General features: G+C 44.9%; 1 protein-coding gene across 2 annotated transcripts in view; it reads left to right on the top strand.

Moving 5' to 3' along the window:
• The first annotated feature begins 7,091 nt into the window (after nt 1–7,091).
• TENT4B (terminal nucleotidyltransferase 4B) overlaps nt 7,092–19,752 on the top strand; it is a 49,366-nt gene continuing 36,705 nt past the window's right edge. Inside the window, exon 1 of one of the 2 annotated variants that reach the window (XM_079988787.1) lies at nt 7,092–8,652. In XM_079988787.1, coding sequence (XP_079844913.1) covers nt 7,859–8,652 — 794 coding nt within the window. In that variant the 5' untranslated portion in view covers nt 7,092–7,858. The remainder of the gene's footprint in view (nt 8,653–19,752) is intronic. The other variant, XM_079988786.1, reaches the window with a different exon arrangement.

The raw sequence follows: 19,752 nt of genomic DNA, 5'->3' as shown, positions 1-19,752 counted from the left end.
TTCTTCCTGCCTTACCCAGCTCACAGGGTGCCCAGCTTTAAAGCTGCCTCTTCTACCAAGGCATCAACTAGCACAGGTCTCATTCTGTGACGCAGTTCTGCTGGCTCCTGACAGGTGTGCAGCATGCATGTGTGAACATCCGAAGAGCCCTGCTGGGTCAGATCAAAGGCCCATCTGCTCCAGAATCCTGTTCCTAAAATGTCCAACCAGGTTCCATGGGGATGCCTGCAAGCAGGATGCCACATGTGATCAGGTGAATTGAGGTTTTGGGTGGCTGTGCCCTGGTGTATCAGTCACCTGGATCCTCTGCACTTCACCCCCCATACAGCAAAGGATTGTACACATAGGTCTTCTAAGGTGTCAACTTGCAGAAGGCTTCCTGAGCAACACAGCAGAAGAATCCTCAGCATATTATTCCTTTACCATTTGTAGCATAGACTGTTGTCATATCACCTTGAAACTGTTATATACCGTATTTTTCCGTCTATAAGACGCCCCCATGTATAAGACAACGCCTATTTTTGGGGACTCCGATTTAAGAAAATGGGAGGAGATGGCCCCTGTGTATAAGACACCCCCAAATTTTGGACATTATTTTTTAGGGGGGGAACCTAGTCTTATACACGGAAAAATACGGTATACTAGGGTAATATACAGAAGCCAAGAAAATACACTATATTTTGTTTCTTAATATCTCCCCTGCCCAAAAATCTGTGAGGGTTTTTCTTTTTTAAAAATTGTGTATTGTTGGATAGAGAAAAAAGGCTATTTGATCAGTGTCTGGTGATGTTTCAAATGGGTGGGTAAATGAGCCACATCATATACATATCTCTGTTTTTGCACTAAACTCGGATGCATATAAATAAGTATTTTTAAAGTATTTGCAGTTCTAGTAAAATATATATTGTGGAGATTACAAGTTGGAAAGTTGGAACGATTCTGTTTAGTAAACCAAGTTTTAACTGAATAGTATTTTATTTGAAAAGTGATTCAGAACTGTTAAGTATTTGTCTTAAGTTGTGGGGGTGGAGGGGCATGACATGAATTGCAATCACACAAAATACGTAAAATATTGGAAATGCTGAAGCCCTGTAGTAATGGGGAATTTCTGATTTGTGTTTATATCCCTGGCTGACGACAATAATCACACGACTCCAGATCTAGGAAATAAACCGTACCTCTAAAGACATGATAAACTGACCACCTTAGCCCCGCTTTCATAGGCACATTTTCTCTCCACAAACACATTGCTAGTTCTGCATGAGGGTGGCAGGAATCACAGAGAAAATTCTTGGCGGTGATTGTTAAGTGTTTGCTTTCTCTGCTTTCCTTCTCTTAAACCTTTTGGGTTTTGCCATGGTGTGATGAGAAAGGAGGAAAAGTTGCAAGCGGTGTCTGTTGACAATATCAGACAGAGCTGTAGGTAGCGTGAAGGCGCCACCTGGAACTTGTTGCTCTGAAAATCTCAGCATCAACTTTTCTGGGATAAGAGAATCTCATGCTGAGGATTTACAGAGGCCATGCCTCTGTCTCTTCATATTGTTCAGGCTGATAGCACTTTCATGTTGCTAAATACAAACACAATATAAACAGTACCTGCTGCTGGCTAATTTCCTGCATTGTTTTGGTGGGAGGTGCTACACATTTAGAAATCAAGCTTCCACTTAGTACATTTTTACACACCATCTGCTCAAAGCAATTTTAATCATGCATTCAGAGATGGAAAATCTCTGTGAGCCATTGGTAAGCGAAACAAAACATTTTTTAATATACAATCGGAATGAGGAAACTCGAATGAAAACAAAGCAATCTCCCTTACCCAGTTAATTGAGACCTGTGTTTGTTGCTTCACTACCTTTTGCCCGTTTGCCCTCCGACGAAGAAATGACCAGTCCATAATTTTAATGGTAGGTTTATTGTAGCTGTGAGAGACAGAATAACAACAAATTGCTTTGAAGCAATTTGATGTTATTGTTGGGGCAGGTTCCCTGGGAATCTCCATAGGACTGTACTTCAGATTCCTTTTTATTCAGCGAAGTGTGTATGTATGAGAGAGAGAGAAAGAAAATGTTATAGTATCCAAATAGTAATAACTCTCACCTCAGATTCTTATTTTGATCAGACCAGATGATATGCCTTGCTGAGTGAAGGGTTTGGATGCTCAGTTTAGGCAAGACAAAAAAGGTCAGTGCTTCTAGTGGAATATATTTGTCTTTTGCTACTGAGCAACACTAATGCCTTGGGTTGTGGGATTCACCTTACAATTGTCATGTGATGTCTTTGGCAATAAGTGTTTCCCTGCCCCCCATCTGTAAAACAAATTCCCAAAATTTGGGTGTTTGACCATTCTTTATGGGTGCAGTTTTCTTCATAGCTATCTACAATTTCTGCAAATGCCAGATTAGATTGCTGCCAGGCACGCCACTGTAGGTGGTATGGTCTAGCTCAGGCTTGAAGAAGAGTTTGGATTTGATATCCCGCCTTTCACTCCCCTTCAGGAGTCTCAAAGCGGCTAACATTCTCCTTTCCCTTCCTCCCCCACAACAAACACTCTGTGAGGTGAGTGGGGCTGAGAGACTTCAGAGAAGTGTGACTGGCCCAAGGTCACCCAGCAGCTGCATGTGGAGGAGCGGAGACACGAACCCGGTTCCCCAGATTATGACACTACCGCTCTTAACCACTACACCACACTGACTCTCAACCTTGGCCCTCCAGATGTTTTGAGACTACAATTCCCATCATCCCTGACCACTGGTCCTGCTAGCTAGGGATCATGGGAGTTGTAGGCCAAAAACTTCTGGAGGGCCGAGGTTGAGGAAGCCTGGTCTAGCTCAGTGAAGGGGAGCGTGGCCTTCTATATGTTGTTGAACTAAAGTTCCCATCATCCCTGACCATTGGCCATGCTGGCTGGAGTTGATGGGTGTTCTAGTCTAGCAATATCTAGAGGGCCACAGGTTCCCCATCCCTGTCAAGTGCAGAATGCATTTGAGTGATAGAGGGGCACAAGCTACAAGTAAATAGCGTAACATTTTTTGTTACTCGTTAAAATATTTTCAACTTGACAAACTATTTCTTCGTTTATGTGGCTTCATAGTGATTAAGATTCTGTGAATTATTTTTGCTAATGGTTTTGATGAACTTTTGTTTGTGGAGGAAGTGGTAGCAAGGTGTTCTCCAGAAAGGACACCCACATATTTAGCACTTAGTATGCTTTTAAAGGCCTGAAATAGCTGACCTGCAGAAACTAGTTCAGGCCCCGAATACTATGTTGAACAACATTATTATTATTAATTTTTATTGAATTTATATACCGCCCTATACCTGGAGGTCTCAAACAAATGTGTTCTGAAACACATTAGCAACTATAGAAGTTTGCACTTGAAAAGGACTATCCCTTTAGTCAACCAGACAGTTTATCTGGTTATCTAATACATCTACCAGTTTGCTAATACATCTACCACCACTGTCTTCACTTACTTGCATGCTGTATTGCTGACCTCAGCTCTTTGGCTGTCCCCTCCCAGCATTTACCGGTAATAAGTGTGTGTGTGTTTATATAACACACATTTCTCATGTTGAAATAATGGTTCAAAAAAGGGACCCGCAGAAGTCCCTTTTTTGAACCTGACCTTGTGATAGTGGGAAAGGGGTGCCCATTTAACATTTAAAATATATTTGTGGGGACCAAGAAGTAATCTCAATGGATGTTCCCATAGTAAGTCTCATTCTTTCACTGCCATCTAGTCTGGGCTACACACTTCTTTCACATTTGTGAATAATAGCAAAGATTTTGTATACTACAAAATATGTGAACATGATTAATAAATCTGGGAGGAAAACTCATGGATAAGAGCAGAAAGAGAAGATAACCAAAGCACAACATGAAGAAACAATCAAGTTTCTGAAAAAGGAAGGATCACTCTAATGGCAGTGAGTTTAAGGATGACCATATTCTAGAAAGTGAATTAAAAAGCAAAGAAAGGTGGAGAAAGTTGGAGCCACTGTGTAAGTCAGAAAAAGGCATAATGGTTATAAGCCAATCTACAGATTGAAAGAAGCCGGGGGAGGGGAGGGAATCGGAAGATAAAGCTGGAAAGTAAAAGGTGCTATGGTCTATGTATTTCTGGAAGCAACGTTGTAAGACAAGCCTGCAGTGCGGTTGACCCACGCTGAATATAGCCTGTTAGTCCAATACTACAGACAGAAAGAGTTCAATAAAGCTTGCTTTCCTTACCTGCTTGGGATTGTAAAAAAGAGACTAAAGGAGGAAATGGTGCACTTTTAACACAAATTAGTCTCATTTTATTGAATTTTGCAAAATTAGTCTCTTATTACCAGAGACAAATCATTGTTTCCAGATGGAAGATAGAAAGTGGCTTTATATTGGTCCATGTTGCTCAGTATTGTCTATACTGATGGCAGCTCTCCAGGATGAATGTTTCCCAGCCCTACCTGAAGATGCTGGGCATTGAAGCTGGGATGCTTTGCTACTGAGCTGCAGCTGTAAGATTATTTCCCATTTAATTAAATGATTTTGTCAGGCTTGCTTATTGTTCTGTCTTGACCAAGTCCTTAAATTTAAAACAAAATTGGGGCAGCTGTCAGGACCTGGGAATGTGAATTTGGCAAACTGTTATCTAATCCTATATGTGTTGGAGAAGCGTAGCATTAGTAGGTAATTAGAGAGCTGAACAATGCGCTCTACTCATTGTCAAAGTGACTATCTTTAGTATTACGGTACTTCACAAGTTCCACAGAGGAGGCATGGTATGAAAAACCAATTGGTATGGTGGATAGAATGCAGGCAAACCTAAAGGAGAGATGGCACGTCTGTTTATGAAGGTAGTGGACACAGACAGCAACTGAAGGAGAGTGTGTGTTGTTGTCTCTCCAGCAAAAGGTTTGCGTGCATGGAGGTGTGTGAGAGCAGTAGGTTGTGAGGATAAGGTACAAAGCCTCTTACAATGTAAAGTGACATAAATGAACTATTAGAGCAGGATGGTCTAACATGCAGTCCGAGGGCCACATGAAGCCCTCACTGCCTTTTTGGCAGCCCTTGGAAACATTTGACACCCTCCCCACAGCTTTTGCACTGCCTTCCCAAAGCCGGGAAAACAAGATTATGGGCTTTGGGAAAAAGGTCCTAGGGGCCTCTAGCCTAAGGTTACCAGACATCCCCGTTTCCTGGGGACAGTCCCTGGATTTACAAATCAGTCCCCATACAAAATCCATTGAAGTTGAAAAGTGTCCCCGGATTCATTGAAAAAAATCTGGTAACCTTACTCTAGCCTCCTTTCCAAAGCCTAGTTAGTGCTTTTCCAGCTTTGAGAAGAACATGGGAGAGCTCTAGGACCCTGCCTGACCCTTGTACCGCCTCCTCAAAGCCTGGTGCCTCACTTATCCCTTTGGGAAGGAAGCATGGTGGTCTGGTGGGGCGTCAATTTTGGGCCTCACCGCCTCGCCCTCTGCACAAGGCAGTGTGCGGTTTGCAGGTTCCATGTTGAAGTGCTATTGTGGTCCACTTGGTATGAGAAGTTAGACTGCCCTGTATTAAAACAATCATAGGGATGGTTGGGTTGACAGATTTGGGGTTGGGGTAGCATAAAGAAATAGCAGCTTGTCAACAAATCAATTTATTATCGTGCCATTGCAGGCAACTCTCCTATGAAGAAAGGTTGTGATGTCTTGGATATTTTAGTTTAGAGAAAAGATGAGAAAGAGGTGTCATGATCAGGGTCGTAGCTAGGGGTGGTGAGGTGGGCCTCCGCCAGGGGCGCAGGCGATGGGGGGGGCGCAAAATCAGCTAAAATGTGTCCATAAATATAAATATTGATTATTGCCTCATAAGAAATGGTTTTCAATAGAGAGTGAACTGAATGGGTGGGTGGGGGGGTTGGAGGAGAGTTGGAAAGAAGAGCTAATTTGTCCATGGCTAGGGGGTGCAATCTGGACGGTTCTGCCAGGGGTGCAAGATCACCTAGCTATGGCTCTGGTCATGATAGAAGTTTATAAAAATATACATGGCATGGAGAAAGCGGATAGAGAAAAGTTGTTTTTCCACTCTTGTAATAGTACAATTTGTGGACATCCAGTGAAGCTGAACAGTGGGAGATGTAGGACAGATAAAAAGAAGAACTTATTCAGGCAGCACATAGTTAAACTATGACACTTGCTCACATACATGAGGCAGTGATGACAGATAGCTACAGACCTAGATAGATAGATTAGACAATTTCATGGAAGTTGGAGGCAGCAGTGCTTCTGAATACCAGTTGCTGAAAACCACGCGAGGGGGGAGGGCTCTTGTGCCCGAATCCTACTTGCAGCAGGATTCCCACAGGCATCTGGATGAACAACAGGATGCAGGAATAGTTGGGTCATAAACCTGATTCAACCGGAGCTTCTTTTGTTCTTACAGGAGTACTGTTGCTAGGATTTTTAATGTTCAAAGCACCAGCTAGTTATGGTGAGACTTAGGCTGAACAGTCGAAGTACGCCGCTGGTGTAGCTCCCTGAAAGTTTCTGCAGCATTAAGTGAAGCAGTCCTTTTAAGGTGCCACAAGACTACATTTTGTGTTACACATGCAGTATTTGAAATGCCTCGGATGTGTGTGCGTGTTCTGATAAAATGGCCTCTAGTCCATAGAAGCCCATGCCGCAATAAAATAAAAAAATCAGTTTCAGCGCAACCCTGCGCCTGCCCCGCTCAGGAGTGAAGTCCTTTCCGGTTCAAATGAGACTCGCTCCCAGTTCAGCGCGTATACACAGGATGGCAGCCCAAGCCCTCGAAGGCGCCGAGAGGTCTCGATTTTGGCGCTTGCCGTAACCAGGACTTAACATGGCTGCACCTCTGGACTCTTGCCATGCTGGGAGTTGCGTGATGGCCCCTTTCACGCGGCGGAAAGAAATGGGACGTGAGGGTGGGGGTAAGACGACACGACCAGCCCCATGATCCCGGGTCAGCCCTTTTAAGGGCTCCCCCTTCTGTGCCCCCAGAAACGCGCCTTCCCCTCCTCCGGAAGAACGCGGGAGCTTCTTCGCTGTGTCTGTGTCCCCCCCACCCCATCCCAAGTGAAAGAACGACGTAAGAGCTATTGTTATATCACGAAATAACGATGGTGATGGTAACAGTAATAATCTCGAAAGGAGAGAAGAAGCGTGCGTGCTTAGTGTACAGCGCGGCCCGTCGCCACGGTGCGACTGCCATGGTGGAGGATGTAACTCCATGGACTGGAGCGCGCCTGAGGGGGAGAAGGACGACGACGACGACGACGACGAAGGCAGAGGCAGGCTGAGCCAGGCCGGGCCTAGCCGAGCCCTGAACCGCGCACGCTTTCGGCAGCAGCCAAGCCCGGCCACAGCGCGGTTCTCCCGGCGTCGTCGCCGCCGCCTGCTCCTCCTCCGTCTTCCTCCCACGCCTTTATTACGCGCGGCCCGTGCGGCGGCGGCGGCGGCCACCTCTTCGCCAGGGCCCCGCCTCGCTCGCCGAGAGGGGCGGGGGTTGCTGTGTGCTGGAGGCGGCGGCGAAGGAGCAGCGATAGTGGGAGCAGCCCAAGCGAGAAGGAAGCCACTCAGCGCCTGGCCGACCTCTCTCGCCCCGGACCGCCAGTCATTTCACTGGGCAGACGAGGAGGAGGAGGAGGAGGGCGCCGCCGCCGACACAGCGCAGCGGAGGAGAGTCTCCCTTTTCTCTCTCCATTGCTCGCCGCCGCCGCCGCCTTCGTCCGCCCGCCATTAGCGCTGCGAGCCGGTGGGCGCCGCCGCGCTCTCGGCCGGCTGGGCTGGGCCGGGCCGGGCCAGGCGGGGGAGGAGTAGCCGCCGCCGCCGCCCAGTCTCTCGAGGGCCGGGTCCCCGTTTGATGGATCCCCGGATCGCCTGGTTCCAGCCAGAGCAGCTCGGCCCCTCGAACCGCCTGTGGATGCAGATCTGGGAGACCACGCAAGGGGTCCGCAATCTCTACTTCCAGCAGCAGCAGCAGCACGAGCAGCAGCGCGCCCAGCAGCAACAACAGCAGCAGCAGCCCGCCTCGGCCGCCTCCAGCAGCAGCAGCAGCAACACCGCCGCCGCCGCCGCCGCCGCCAACCCCGGGGTCGGCCCGGCCTCGCCGCCCGGCATGTCCCGCGGCCCCCGCTGCGACCCTCAGCCCGACTTCCTTCCGCTCGAGAGCGCCAACCACCAGCAGCACAACCACCACCACCTCCACCGGCGGCAGGCCTCCTCGCCGCAGCCGCCGGCCGCCACCGCCTGGGCAGGCAGGCCCGGCGCCCGGGCAGCTGCTGCAGCCCCAGCACCTCCTGTCGCGGCCGTCTCTTCCTCCTCGTCTTCTTCTATTACTTCTTCTTCCACCGCCGCCGCCGCCTCTTCTCCTTCCCCGGCGGCCGCCGCCGCCTCTTCGGCAGCTGGCCCTTCTTCGTCTTCCACTTCATCGCCGCCCGCCGGCTCGGGTTCTTCGGCCGCCAGCAACAAGAGGAAGCGCGACAACAAGGCCAGCACCTTCGGGCTCAATTACACCCTCCTGCTCGGGCCCGCCGGGGAGAGCGGGGTCCCGGCGCCGGGGGACGGGCCCCTGGGGAGGCCGCAAGCTGGCCCGGACGAGCCCGCCTACACCGGCACCCCGTGGAAGAAGGCGAACTACAGCCAAGGAGTGGTGGGGTGAGGAGACCAACATGGGGGGTTAGGCTGGCGCTTCTTTCTCCCTCTCTCCCAACCCCCAGGATCTCTTTTTTCCACCGTGGAGGGAGGCCTCGGGAAGGGGATCACATCGGAGAGGGGGAAGTGGGGTTAGGATAGGGGAAATAAAAGGGGCGGGTAGTGTGACTAGGCCCTAGTCAAGGTTATAAAACGGTGGAGCAGTTGCTTCCCGGCAATGTGTACTTAATGTATCGATTGGTAAGAACAAGTATTCCAGGCAAAGGTTCAGTCGTTCACTTTTCCTTTTACCTCCTTTTTTTCTTTTTAAGTGTTTCTATACCTTTGGACCTAGAAGTAGGTCCCACAGGTCGAGTCCCAGGTGCCTAGGGTGGCAGAAGTTACTCAGTGGCCAGGCTGTGCTATTCCACATGTGCTGGCAGATTCTTCTTTTTTAAGGATCCTTTCGCATTGAGGTTTCCATAGCTGTGCTCCAGTGCTGTTTGAGCCCCCTCCCCCATTGCTTATAGTCTAGCATTGAGAAATACTGGACAGAAGTAGAAACTTGGCCAAAAGCTCATACCTACAAGCTGGGGCGAAGAACTTGCAGCAGTGATACCAATGTCAGGAAGGCGATTGGGATGGTAGCTAGGTTAGGCTGGAAAATATATGGCGGAGTAGGTTTGTTGAAGGATTGTTCTTGGGGGCTAGTCTGGATTACATGATTGCCACTCAAGGCAATGCTGTTGTGCTCTTACTTTTTGGCACTGGGGCAGGGGACAGAGTTGTCTTGCTGCAGAGGTCTGAAAGGGCCTGGAGTGTGTTTGGGGATTGGCCAGATTTGTCAGCTGCTCAGGTTTGAATTTGACAGAATTTGGGGTGCAGTTAGCATAATGGCCATTGGGTGGGTGCATAGGGGAGAACATGTGGCCACCAAGACCCCTGTATTACTGTTTTATTTTTTAATCTGGAGATCCACAATAACTCATATGAGTTGCGTATGTGAGATTCTTGTAGCATTTTTCATTTTATTCTGCAGCAAATGATGTGCTTTAATAGGGGGTGGTCTCTTTAACATGCTGTCTGGCAATCTTGGCCCAGGAGCACATGGCGTGGGAAGCAAGAATATGTTCCTGTTCCTATCTGAGATGCAAGTCAGTCTCTCTCTTTCTCTCTTCCTTCTCTCAAATTGGGATGTAGTGCACTCCTTTCTTTGTTTCTTTTGAATATGGGAATTCCTCTACCTTTGTGTGCTATGTGCATCCAAGTTGAAATGCAGGGGGGGGGGGAAGCTTTCACATCTCCTGTTACGCAGATTATATATTTTTGCTGTGGTGTGCTATTTGGTCATTGTACATGTAAAAGGGTGGAGAAGCACTCAGGTGCATATTTTTTTCTATGGAGGGAAGAAAATTAGTAAATGCATGCTACTCATGATCTTGAGTACCACAGCAATAGGTGCATATGTGCACGGTATCAAAGGACACGCTGAGGGTTGAGTCTTTCTGTGCTGTCGCAGCATGTGTTCCAATGCATGGTAGTGCGTGGGCCAGGAAGCCTACTACACACAGAGAAAAAGAGCATGGCATTTGGGTTTTTACCAAGGCCTGTGTGTTCAACACATCAGGGAAGGGGATGTTACCTCATCTATCGGCTCCTGCAAAGACTTGATTTTCTGTACAATCCACATTTTCTAAAGAGAATCTTTGTCACTCATAATGTTACATTATGCAAGGTCCCAGGAGATAGGTGCCTTTCTGAATACAAATGTTTTGCCTGTGTGCAGTACAAAGAGGGCGTGGAAGAAAGTCATCTGCGCAGTTGATGCACAACTCCTCCATGGCACGTTACACACACGTTTGTTAAATTAAATGTAAGGTATTTCAACGTGTCTTAAAATGCCCCACCTGTGCACAAAGCCCCATTCTTGTGCCTCCATCATATCCTGCCTGCTCTTTTTGCTTTTATTTTTTGACATTGCTAGCATTTTAAAGTTCTCTAGGAAGTGGCCATGCTGCCTGTTTCTTCTGTGCTTGGCAATTTTTTTTTAACTGTAGTAGCATTCCACATTCACTGTGTTTTAGTACACTTCAAATGATTTTTACAGCAATATGTAACATCTATCAACAATGTGTTAGTCATGCCCATTTAGTTTAGGGGGGTCTGCTCTGGGTAGAGCTAACATTAGTTACAACCTGCAGTGTTCAGCAAAACAATTTGGCTTTTGGAGTTTCAAGGTAGTTTGCAGCTTTTACTTGTTTGATTTGTGTATCTTTAATCGTAATAATCTTGTGTATATATGGAAACATTTCAGTGATTTTTACCTTGACTTCTCATTACTTTCTAATTTTACAAATGCTGGTGCCATTGCAGAGTCAGCATTATTATTTTTCATTGCAGGGTGGACACATTGTCCCATAATCACAGAAGGTTAGAATGTGTAGAAGAGAGAATATTTTAGCTGCATATTTATTGCTGGCATTGCATGTGGATTTATTCAGGTAGCTGTATATGTCTCTCTTAGAACCTGCTTCAAGGCATGTGGGACCCATATGAACCTTTGCAGTAAATGTAATGTTACCTCTGGAGTGCGAAGTGTTTGCTTAAACTGAAGAAAAGAGTTCCATTTAGAATTCCCAAACTTTCTGTTGACAAATCTGGTTTCAAAGAATGGAACTCCTGTAAGTTTCTCCTGCAAAGCAGATTATGAAAAATCACCTCCCCTTCCATCTTGCAGACAGGTATAGAAGTCTTACTTTGCATTTTTATGATATAATATCAATTACTATTGTAGAAATTTGTAGTTTAATGGACAAACCTTTTCTCCATGTGCACTGTTTTCTGGGGAATCCTGTAATTTTGAGATAGGCTTGTACTGTACTTCTGAAAGTGGCTGAGGTTTGATTGTCTGTTAGATGTTGTTTTTGTGCATTTCTTTAAGTACTGTCTCCTGTTTTAGTGTGGGTATTAAATTCAGTAGTTTGATGCTCTGCGATAAACATAGTTTAGATCCCAAGCCATAGTTTGTGCTTCCAAACATGTACGGTAACCAAATCATGGTTTAGAGCTGTGTGTCTACTGTCATTTAGGACCATAGGAAACTGCCTTCTATTGAGTCAGACTGTAGGCCCTTCTAGTACAGTATTGGCTATACCGACTGGCAGCCGTTCTCCAGGAATTCAGACCAGGAGTCTTTCCTATCCCTGGCTGAAAAGGATTTTACCTGGGACCTTCTGTATGCAAAGCAAATACTCTTAACATGAAGCTACAGCCCTTTCTATCAGCTCATCGCTACTGTCTCTAGGCATAGCAGCCCCCAGATGCCAAGCTGTAACTACAGTCTGTCCATTCATACATCACACCATATCATAGTTCAGCTCTTTTTCTGGGGTGGATGCAAGGAGGAGATTGGAAGTTTTGCTTAGTTAACTGTGTTCTGTTATTTATTCTATGTATTCAGGGGTATTTATACCCCACCTGCTAACCAAAGTTCTTGAGGTGCCTAAGCTCAGAATGTGGTTTGTTTCAACTGTGGTTGGGAACAAGTCAGAATCATAAACCACATTTTGAATTTGGCGTGTTTCCCAAATAATACTTCAGACTAACCATGTAATGGAAATGAAAGCTTTTGGTCATGCCAGAGGGTAGAGCTAACAAGCCCAAGGGTCATGCACATAACTCTAAGCCATAGTTGAGCATTACGTCCAAATGCAACCACAGTTGGGCATTGGGTGTTGAGAAAGCATAGGAAATAGTGTGTGCTACTCAGATGCATTGACTTGTGAGGTAAACTAATATTGTGCTCCGTAGTCGCAGTCAGAATAAGGCTGCATAAAAAAAACAACCTCAAGATAATCATCACCTCAGATTAGTAATCATTGCTCAAAGCAGATCTCATGATCTTTCATTTTGGCAACTCCTGTGTTGACCTAAGTGTTATAATGATGATCATTTAAAATGTAATCCTAACAAAAATATGATTATACTTATAATTTTATTATTTGTTAATACTCACTACATCTTCAAACCTTTGCGGGTAGCTTTTGGATCTCAGAAAACTGGTCAGTATAATACTTGTGGACAAAATCTTCTGATGTTTTTGTTATGGTTGTAGAGAGCCTTGTAGGCCATCTATTCAAACTCCCTGTTCATTGCAGGAAATCAGAGCTTGAACATTCTGTATGGCAGAACCCACCATTCTCTCATGGGCTTCAGTGTTGAAATGTTTCAACTGTTGTGTGTATGTCCTAAACGCTAGTTTATCACATAGTTATTTATTCTTACAGCACTTTGTTTCCCTAATAACCTGTCTATTTTGCAAAAATAAATTGCTTTCATGGTGTAGCATTATAGATACATAATTACCCACTGCTCTGGCCAGCACTCTGATCCCATTACAGTTACAGACGCTTCAGGTTACAGACTCCACTAACCCAGAAATAGTACCTCGGGTTAAGAACATTGCTTCAGGATGAGAAAAGAAATTGTGTGGTGGCGGCACGGTGACATTAGCTTCAGGTTAAGAACGGACCTCCAGAACGAATTAAGTTCTTAACCCGAGGTACCACTGTATATCTTTCCTGACTGCAGTGTTACAAGATGCTAGCAGTGCTGACTACTTAACCTTTTAGCTTGCTCTGAGTAGTATTAGTATATTCTGCTAGTGGTGCTCATCCAGTTGCAAGCTTTGGTTAAAGAACAGTCTTACATTGGGTCAGACCATTGATCCATCTAGTCAAATGCTGCATGCCTTGACAGCAGTAGATCTCCAGCATTATGGGTATAGAATTATTCTGTGAACCGCCCTGAGACCCCCAGGTATAGGGCGGTATATAAATTCAATTGATGATGATGATGATGATGATGATGATGATGATAGGTTTTGCTCTGCTATCTCAGATCCTTTTAAGTAGCAAGATCAGAGATGGAAATTTGGACTTCACATATGTGAGGCATGTTGTACCCCCTCCCATTGAATCAAAACCATTTCCTACCTGTACTGTTTCTCAAGCTGATCAGCACTACCACTTACAGTGGTACCTCGGGTTAAGTACTTAATTCGTTCCGGAGGTCCGTACTTAACCTGAAACTGTTCTTAACCTGAAGCACCACTTTAGCTAATGGGGCCTCCTGCTGCTGCCGTACCACCGGAGCACGATTTCTGTTCTCATCCTGAAGCAAAGTTCTTAATCTGAAGCACTATTTCTGGGTTAGCGGAGTCTGTAACCTGAAGCGTATGTAACCCGAGGTACCACTGTACTAACAGTCCTCCTCCAGCACTGGAATTTCAGTGAACTCAAGCAAGCTTAGCTTCCTTCCTGGTCACCCATCAAGGTACAGGGTCTGATTTAGACATATGAAAGACATGTTGAGTTTAAAATAATATATTGTAGGATTGGAAGGCCCCAGCCTTCAAAGCAGGGTCTTCTCTTTGCCAAAATGCAGCTGAATTTACTGGCCACCATTACCAGTACTTCATGGAGAATATAATCTTGCAGTACTTTTTTGCCCATAAAAGTATTGTACTATGTTCTTTCACACCACCCATTTTAATAATTTTCATTTTAAAAATAGTTTTTCATTGTGCTTTGAATTTATTATTGAAGGGTCAGAAATAAAATACATGAGACAGTAGCTGGTTTAGCAAGGTGCATCAGCAAAATGCATGTCTTAAAATAATTTGTACATACCACAGAGCAGTTGAACCCATTCTGTATCGCTGACTAATGGAACAGCTGTAGACAAGGCGATAAAGTTCTTATACAGGGATATCCAGAGAGGCTCCTGAGTAATGTTATCCATTACTTGTCTACCAATAAATTGAAAGGTAAGACAGTCCATTTGAATCTTTGCACAATAATCCAGTATCAGTTTTCCTCACCTGTCTAACTGTATGCTTCTTTTCCACAAAATTGTTCCTCAAGCGGCTCACCACATATCAAATTAACAATAAGTATAACAATTCAAAAACATATTGGAAATGGTCATAATGTCAATAAGTAAACAAAAAAATCCATACAGCACTGTATAAAACAAGACAAGCTGAAAACTAAACAGAGAATGATGCCTAGCAGAGAGAAAATGTGTGTTGGGCAGGGAGGGGGGGAATCGCCATTCCAAAAGGTTGTTTGTTCCACAGAGGTTCATTATAACTAAATTGCATGCATTGGATGGGAACCACACTCTCATGTGTGGCAGTCTTCCTTCCCTGCTCTCATGTGCCTCTCCTCCCCTTTCATTTAGGAAGGTAAAGATTGCAGCTGCACCTTCAAGCTCCACATGCAGTCATAGTTTTAATACTGTTCGCATTCTCCTACATCCTACATCGCTTTCCAGGCACTTAAGAAACCACAAGCCAAATTTGACCACCTAGACTTTTGCCTGATAGCGTGTTGCCCAAGGAAGCCCTCCTCCTCTTTGCCCTGCACTTCATACCAGCCTTGATCCAACAACTTTCCCTTGACAGCAACAGCAAAGAAAAGACAGTGTGGACACGGATTCCCTATAACCATGTTATCCGGTAGTTGAGATCCAAATTTTCCAAACATCCAGGGGACCCAGCAGCATCTCTCATCTGGGATGATGTAGATGTTCTAGCTCTCACCCGGAGGGCCCTTATGCCTCCTCTTTTTGTAGGCTCTCACACCACGTGGTGGCCAATAACTTTCACATTTGCTCATCAATTCAGGAGGCGGGTAGGTCTCTCGTGGTAGTCTTTGAAGTGGCAACACCTCTTCCCTTAATTCTAAAAATACCTTCCAATCTAAATAGCTGCCTTAGTAACCAGCATTTATATTTTATACAACTTAGTGACAAAAACAATAAGGATTTCACTTTATTATGGCCTGTTTCTGACATTCTATATGCGGAAATCTAGCAACATAGAATCAGCTGCCATGCCACTACATTTTGAAAACGCTTTGGGTCAACTGTATATATTTCATTATTCTCCAGAATGGTACGAGTAGCTATTAGGGTGATTTTTTGGTAGATTGACGATATATGAAAAAGTTCACAGACCCATCCATTGATATTGCCTTGAGATTTATGGGTATGGTATGGTATACAAATTTAATAATAATAATAATAATAATAATAATAATAATACCAGTAACCATTTTTTACCCAAATTAAATCACATTGAACATATCCCTGCCCTACTCATTGTTTGATGACAGAGTACTTCAGCGTATTTCCCCCAAAATATTTATTTCTTATTGTTAATTCTACCAAAGCACATCACCTTGCTTTCTCTAAATGTAATAAAATTAATTTGCAGTAACCATGCATTTTTCCCCATCCAGAGTTCATTGGTGGAAATGAGCTAATTTTCCAGTATTGCAGTGCAAGTAAACATGAAGTTGCTATAATAGATTGGAGACAAATTCATCTTTCCTTCCTGTAGCATAGTTCAGCAAAAAAATCAGTCCACTTTGGGGAAATGAGATGGTAACAGTCTGAAATCTCTTTAATTTCCTCATTTTAAGGCCAAACGCGTAAACTATATGAATATTTTGCTGTTTTTATTATTTGATCTCCAGCACCATTGGTATTAAACACTTTTTTTCAGCACTGAAAGAGGGAGACAACACTATGTGATAATAGTTTAGTGTTCAGTAATATGAACATGACTGTGAACAGTGTCAGAAACTGGGATAGGAAAGCTAGGAGCCAAATGGCTTCTGAAACCTGGATTGTGAGCGCCAAAACAGAATGTCTAATCACCATGGGGTGGGTGTGTCAGCAACACTTTTTATTTATTATTTTGATCAAAATGAATTAATATGCAATTCACTTAAGTGACACATTGTTAATATCACATTTTTAGCAGAAATGGTTAATACATGTTTAATTTGGTGTTTACAGTAAGAATATCAGTACCATACTTCAGTTTTCAAAACACTCTACTCTTTATTGTTAAACTCCTTAACATACTGTCAATCCTTAACATATACTTTGAGGCTTCAAAGAAAATACATTTCAGTAATTCTTGAGTGTTAGCCAGGTGCAGAAAATGGCACCCAGACTTCTGGAGGTACTCACAAATGGAGAATGTTTAGGCGCAAAATGCACCTGGCACCCTGCTAATTTCAAACCCTGCCTGTGAATAATCAAGAGGAGTAAATGATAGGGAAATCATTTCTCCTACTTTAATGTGCAATAGGGCCCAGGCATAGAACTAGGACATCTGTGTCTGAATCTTCCAGTGGAGTGTCTGAAATGGGTTCTCTCACTAAGCTATGAAGTCTCCCCTGAAGGTGCGCAGACTCTTTAATTCCTGCCCCTTCCAGAATACTTCAAACTGCTGAATGAGTGTGCCCCATCCACAGCTTAACTAGTCCTTTTAAGGGTTGATCTGTTTTAAGGGAACCATTTATCTTTCCAATCCCTCTGTACCCTTTTAAAGGAATCTTGAGCTGGAGGGTATCGTGGTCATGATGCACCCCATCAGTGTTAGGTTCCAGCTGCCAATATGAATAGTCTTGTGTTGTTCCTACAATCTGCTGTCATGCTTTCAAAAGTTACAGGGCAGCTTGAGAGCAATGCACAGGTGTAGGTGTCAGCCTTCCCTTTATCCTTCCACACTTCCCCATAGGTCTCTTGAAACCTACGTGTACACACATACACAACTTTTTCTGCATACCTGGAGTGTCTCTTGTGTTTGCAGGAACTTTTCTCTCTTGGAGGCTGAGTTTTGCTGTTGTACTGGTAGGCAGGGGCTGCCAACTTCACAATTAGAAGAAATGATGTTGAGGTTTCTCATCATTTCCCATATATATATTCTCAATCTGAAGGGCTTTTGAATTAGCTACACTGTTAACAGGGGTCAGCAACCTAAGGCCCATGGGCCGGAAGTGGCCCGCGGAGGTCATTTGACTGGCCCATGAGCCGCCCCCGAACTGAGCTGCCCACTCGCGTGTGGCACTAAACCCACACAGCGCAGGGACTCGCTTCCGCGGTGTCAGAAATGGCATCTCCGCATGTGCAGATGTTGAAAATCACAGGGGTGTGCGCACAATCCGGCCCACAGAGGGATCTCCGCAGGACCGATCCGGCCCAGACAAGATAAACCTTGCTGACCCCTGACTATTAATTTTACCTTTCTCCAATCCTGTTAACGTGTGGCAGATTTCTAGCACTAGCTAATCCATTATTGCTATCAATCTGTTGGTGCCAAAAAGTACTTTGCAGACTTTCACCTTCAAGCTAGCTAATTACCAGCAAATCTGATAATGCCACATGTCCCAAGCTAGCAGTGCTTTTCTTACTGCATTTCCCATATAGAGTAACTTAAAGCCTTCAGATCGTCCCATTTTGAGTGTAAGCTTTTCCATAACTTTTATAGCAGTTACCTTACTCTTTCTGTGCCAGCTATGTATTTATATTCAAAGATATATGTGTACCTGCATTTCAAATAATTTTCAAGGCGTTATATATATTAATGAGATGTAAAACAATGTGAAATCCAATAGAAATATTTTTTTTAAAAAAAAAAACCGAACACCATAAATGACACAGCAGTTGATAAAGTTGAAGCCAGAATTCAAATGTGAGCAGCAATAAAAGTTCTAATGATTGAAGGCCTGGGCAAATAAAAAAGTTTATATGGCAGCTAAAGGTCATGAAAACGGGTACCAGGTGAGCCATCCTGGGCGGGGGAGAAGCATCCTATAGCTGGGATACCAGCACCAATGAAGCTCTCTCCCCAATACCCACTTGCCTCGGATCATTATAATTGTCATTCAGGTTCATGTGGTAGCAGATTCCTAGGTTTCATTCTGTATTCCAGGGGTCAGTAACCTTGATGGGCACATTTGGAATTTTGAGAAAGTGTCACAAAATGGATGCTATGGGGGTGTGGCATAATACAAAATGGCAGCCACATCTAAAGAAGCAGAAAAAGACAAATCATGCAAGTATTTCCTGCCCACCGACACCCTTCTTTAACAATGGAAAAAAGGCACCTATATCAGCCACCACTGTACTTGCTCACATGAAGAAGGTCTTTATACCTCTCCTCTGTTCGGAGTGGGAGGGAGGGTGGATGAACAAACCTGGCATCCAGTGAAATTCAGACATGTTTAAGAGTGTGTGGTCCATGTAGGAGAGGGCGAGCCGGTGCAAGTAGGAACTGAGCAGAAAGAGCAAACACTTTCTGGTGCATTGTTGATTTTATGGGGTTATATTTACAGAGACATTTTGCAGGCACCATGTTCGGTACTGGCTTTGGTGCCTGCAAGTGCCATCTTGGGGACCCCGTTGTATATTATGCAGTATACAGGGGTTTAAATATTAAAACCAGCACTTTGAAACAGTCAGGAAAATGCTGCAGTTGATCCAGAACTGATGAGATTTACAGTGATACTTCAGGTTACATACGCTTCAGGTTACATGCGCTTCAGGTTACAGACTCCGCTAACCCAGAAATAGTGCTTCAGGTTAAGAACTTTGCTTCAGGATGAGAACAGAAATTGTGCTCTGGCAGTGCGGTGGCAGCAGGAGGCCCCATTAGCTAAAGTGGTTGTAATGGTTCTAGGGGTTGCTCGTGCGTAAACCGGCGCCACACCTGGCTGGGTTGCCTGAGTGAACCTTTTCTGTCTGGACAGCCACTTGCCCGTGGCTGTCTCAATCGCTGGCAGAATCTGTCAGTGGGCATTTCTTGAACTTCTTCCAGCAAATAAGCTCTTTGACGCCTAGTCTCCGCCTACTCTCCCTGCGCGGAAGCCTTCTGCGCAAGGAGGGTGTGGGCAGCGGAGGACCCCTACTCTCCCTGCTGGTCCCCGGCAAGGAGTCATGGGACTGCCTCGCCGATTCCCCCATCTGCCCCCCTTCTCCACTGGTGCTACGCTGATTCCCTTCCCCAGAAGATGGGCTGCCTCTCCCCATCCCGGGACGCTCTCTGGAGTCCCTCTGGAGCCCGCTCTCTCCCTCCGGCCCTGATGGCAGTTCCCTGACAGTGGTGCTTCAGGTTAAGAACAGTTTCAGGTTAAGAACGGGCCTCCGGAACGAATTAAGTACTTAACCCGAGGTACCACCGTATTTATTTTTTAAAAAATAAGATTTTATTAAAGTGTTTTCATAATACAATAAGATAAAAGAAACCAATCTAAATAAAAACAAAAA

The sequence above is a fragment of the Podarcis cretensis genome (assembly GCF_951804945.1).
Source record: "Podarcis cretensis genome assembly, chromosome: 8".
Lineage (NCBI taxonomy): Eukaryota > Metazoa > Chordata > Lepidosauria > Squamata > Lacertidae > Podarcis > Podarcis cretensis.
The sequence above is the reverse complement of the archived record's forward strand: the minus strand, read 5'-3'. Positions and strand labels throughout refer to the sequence as shown.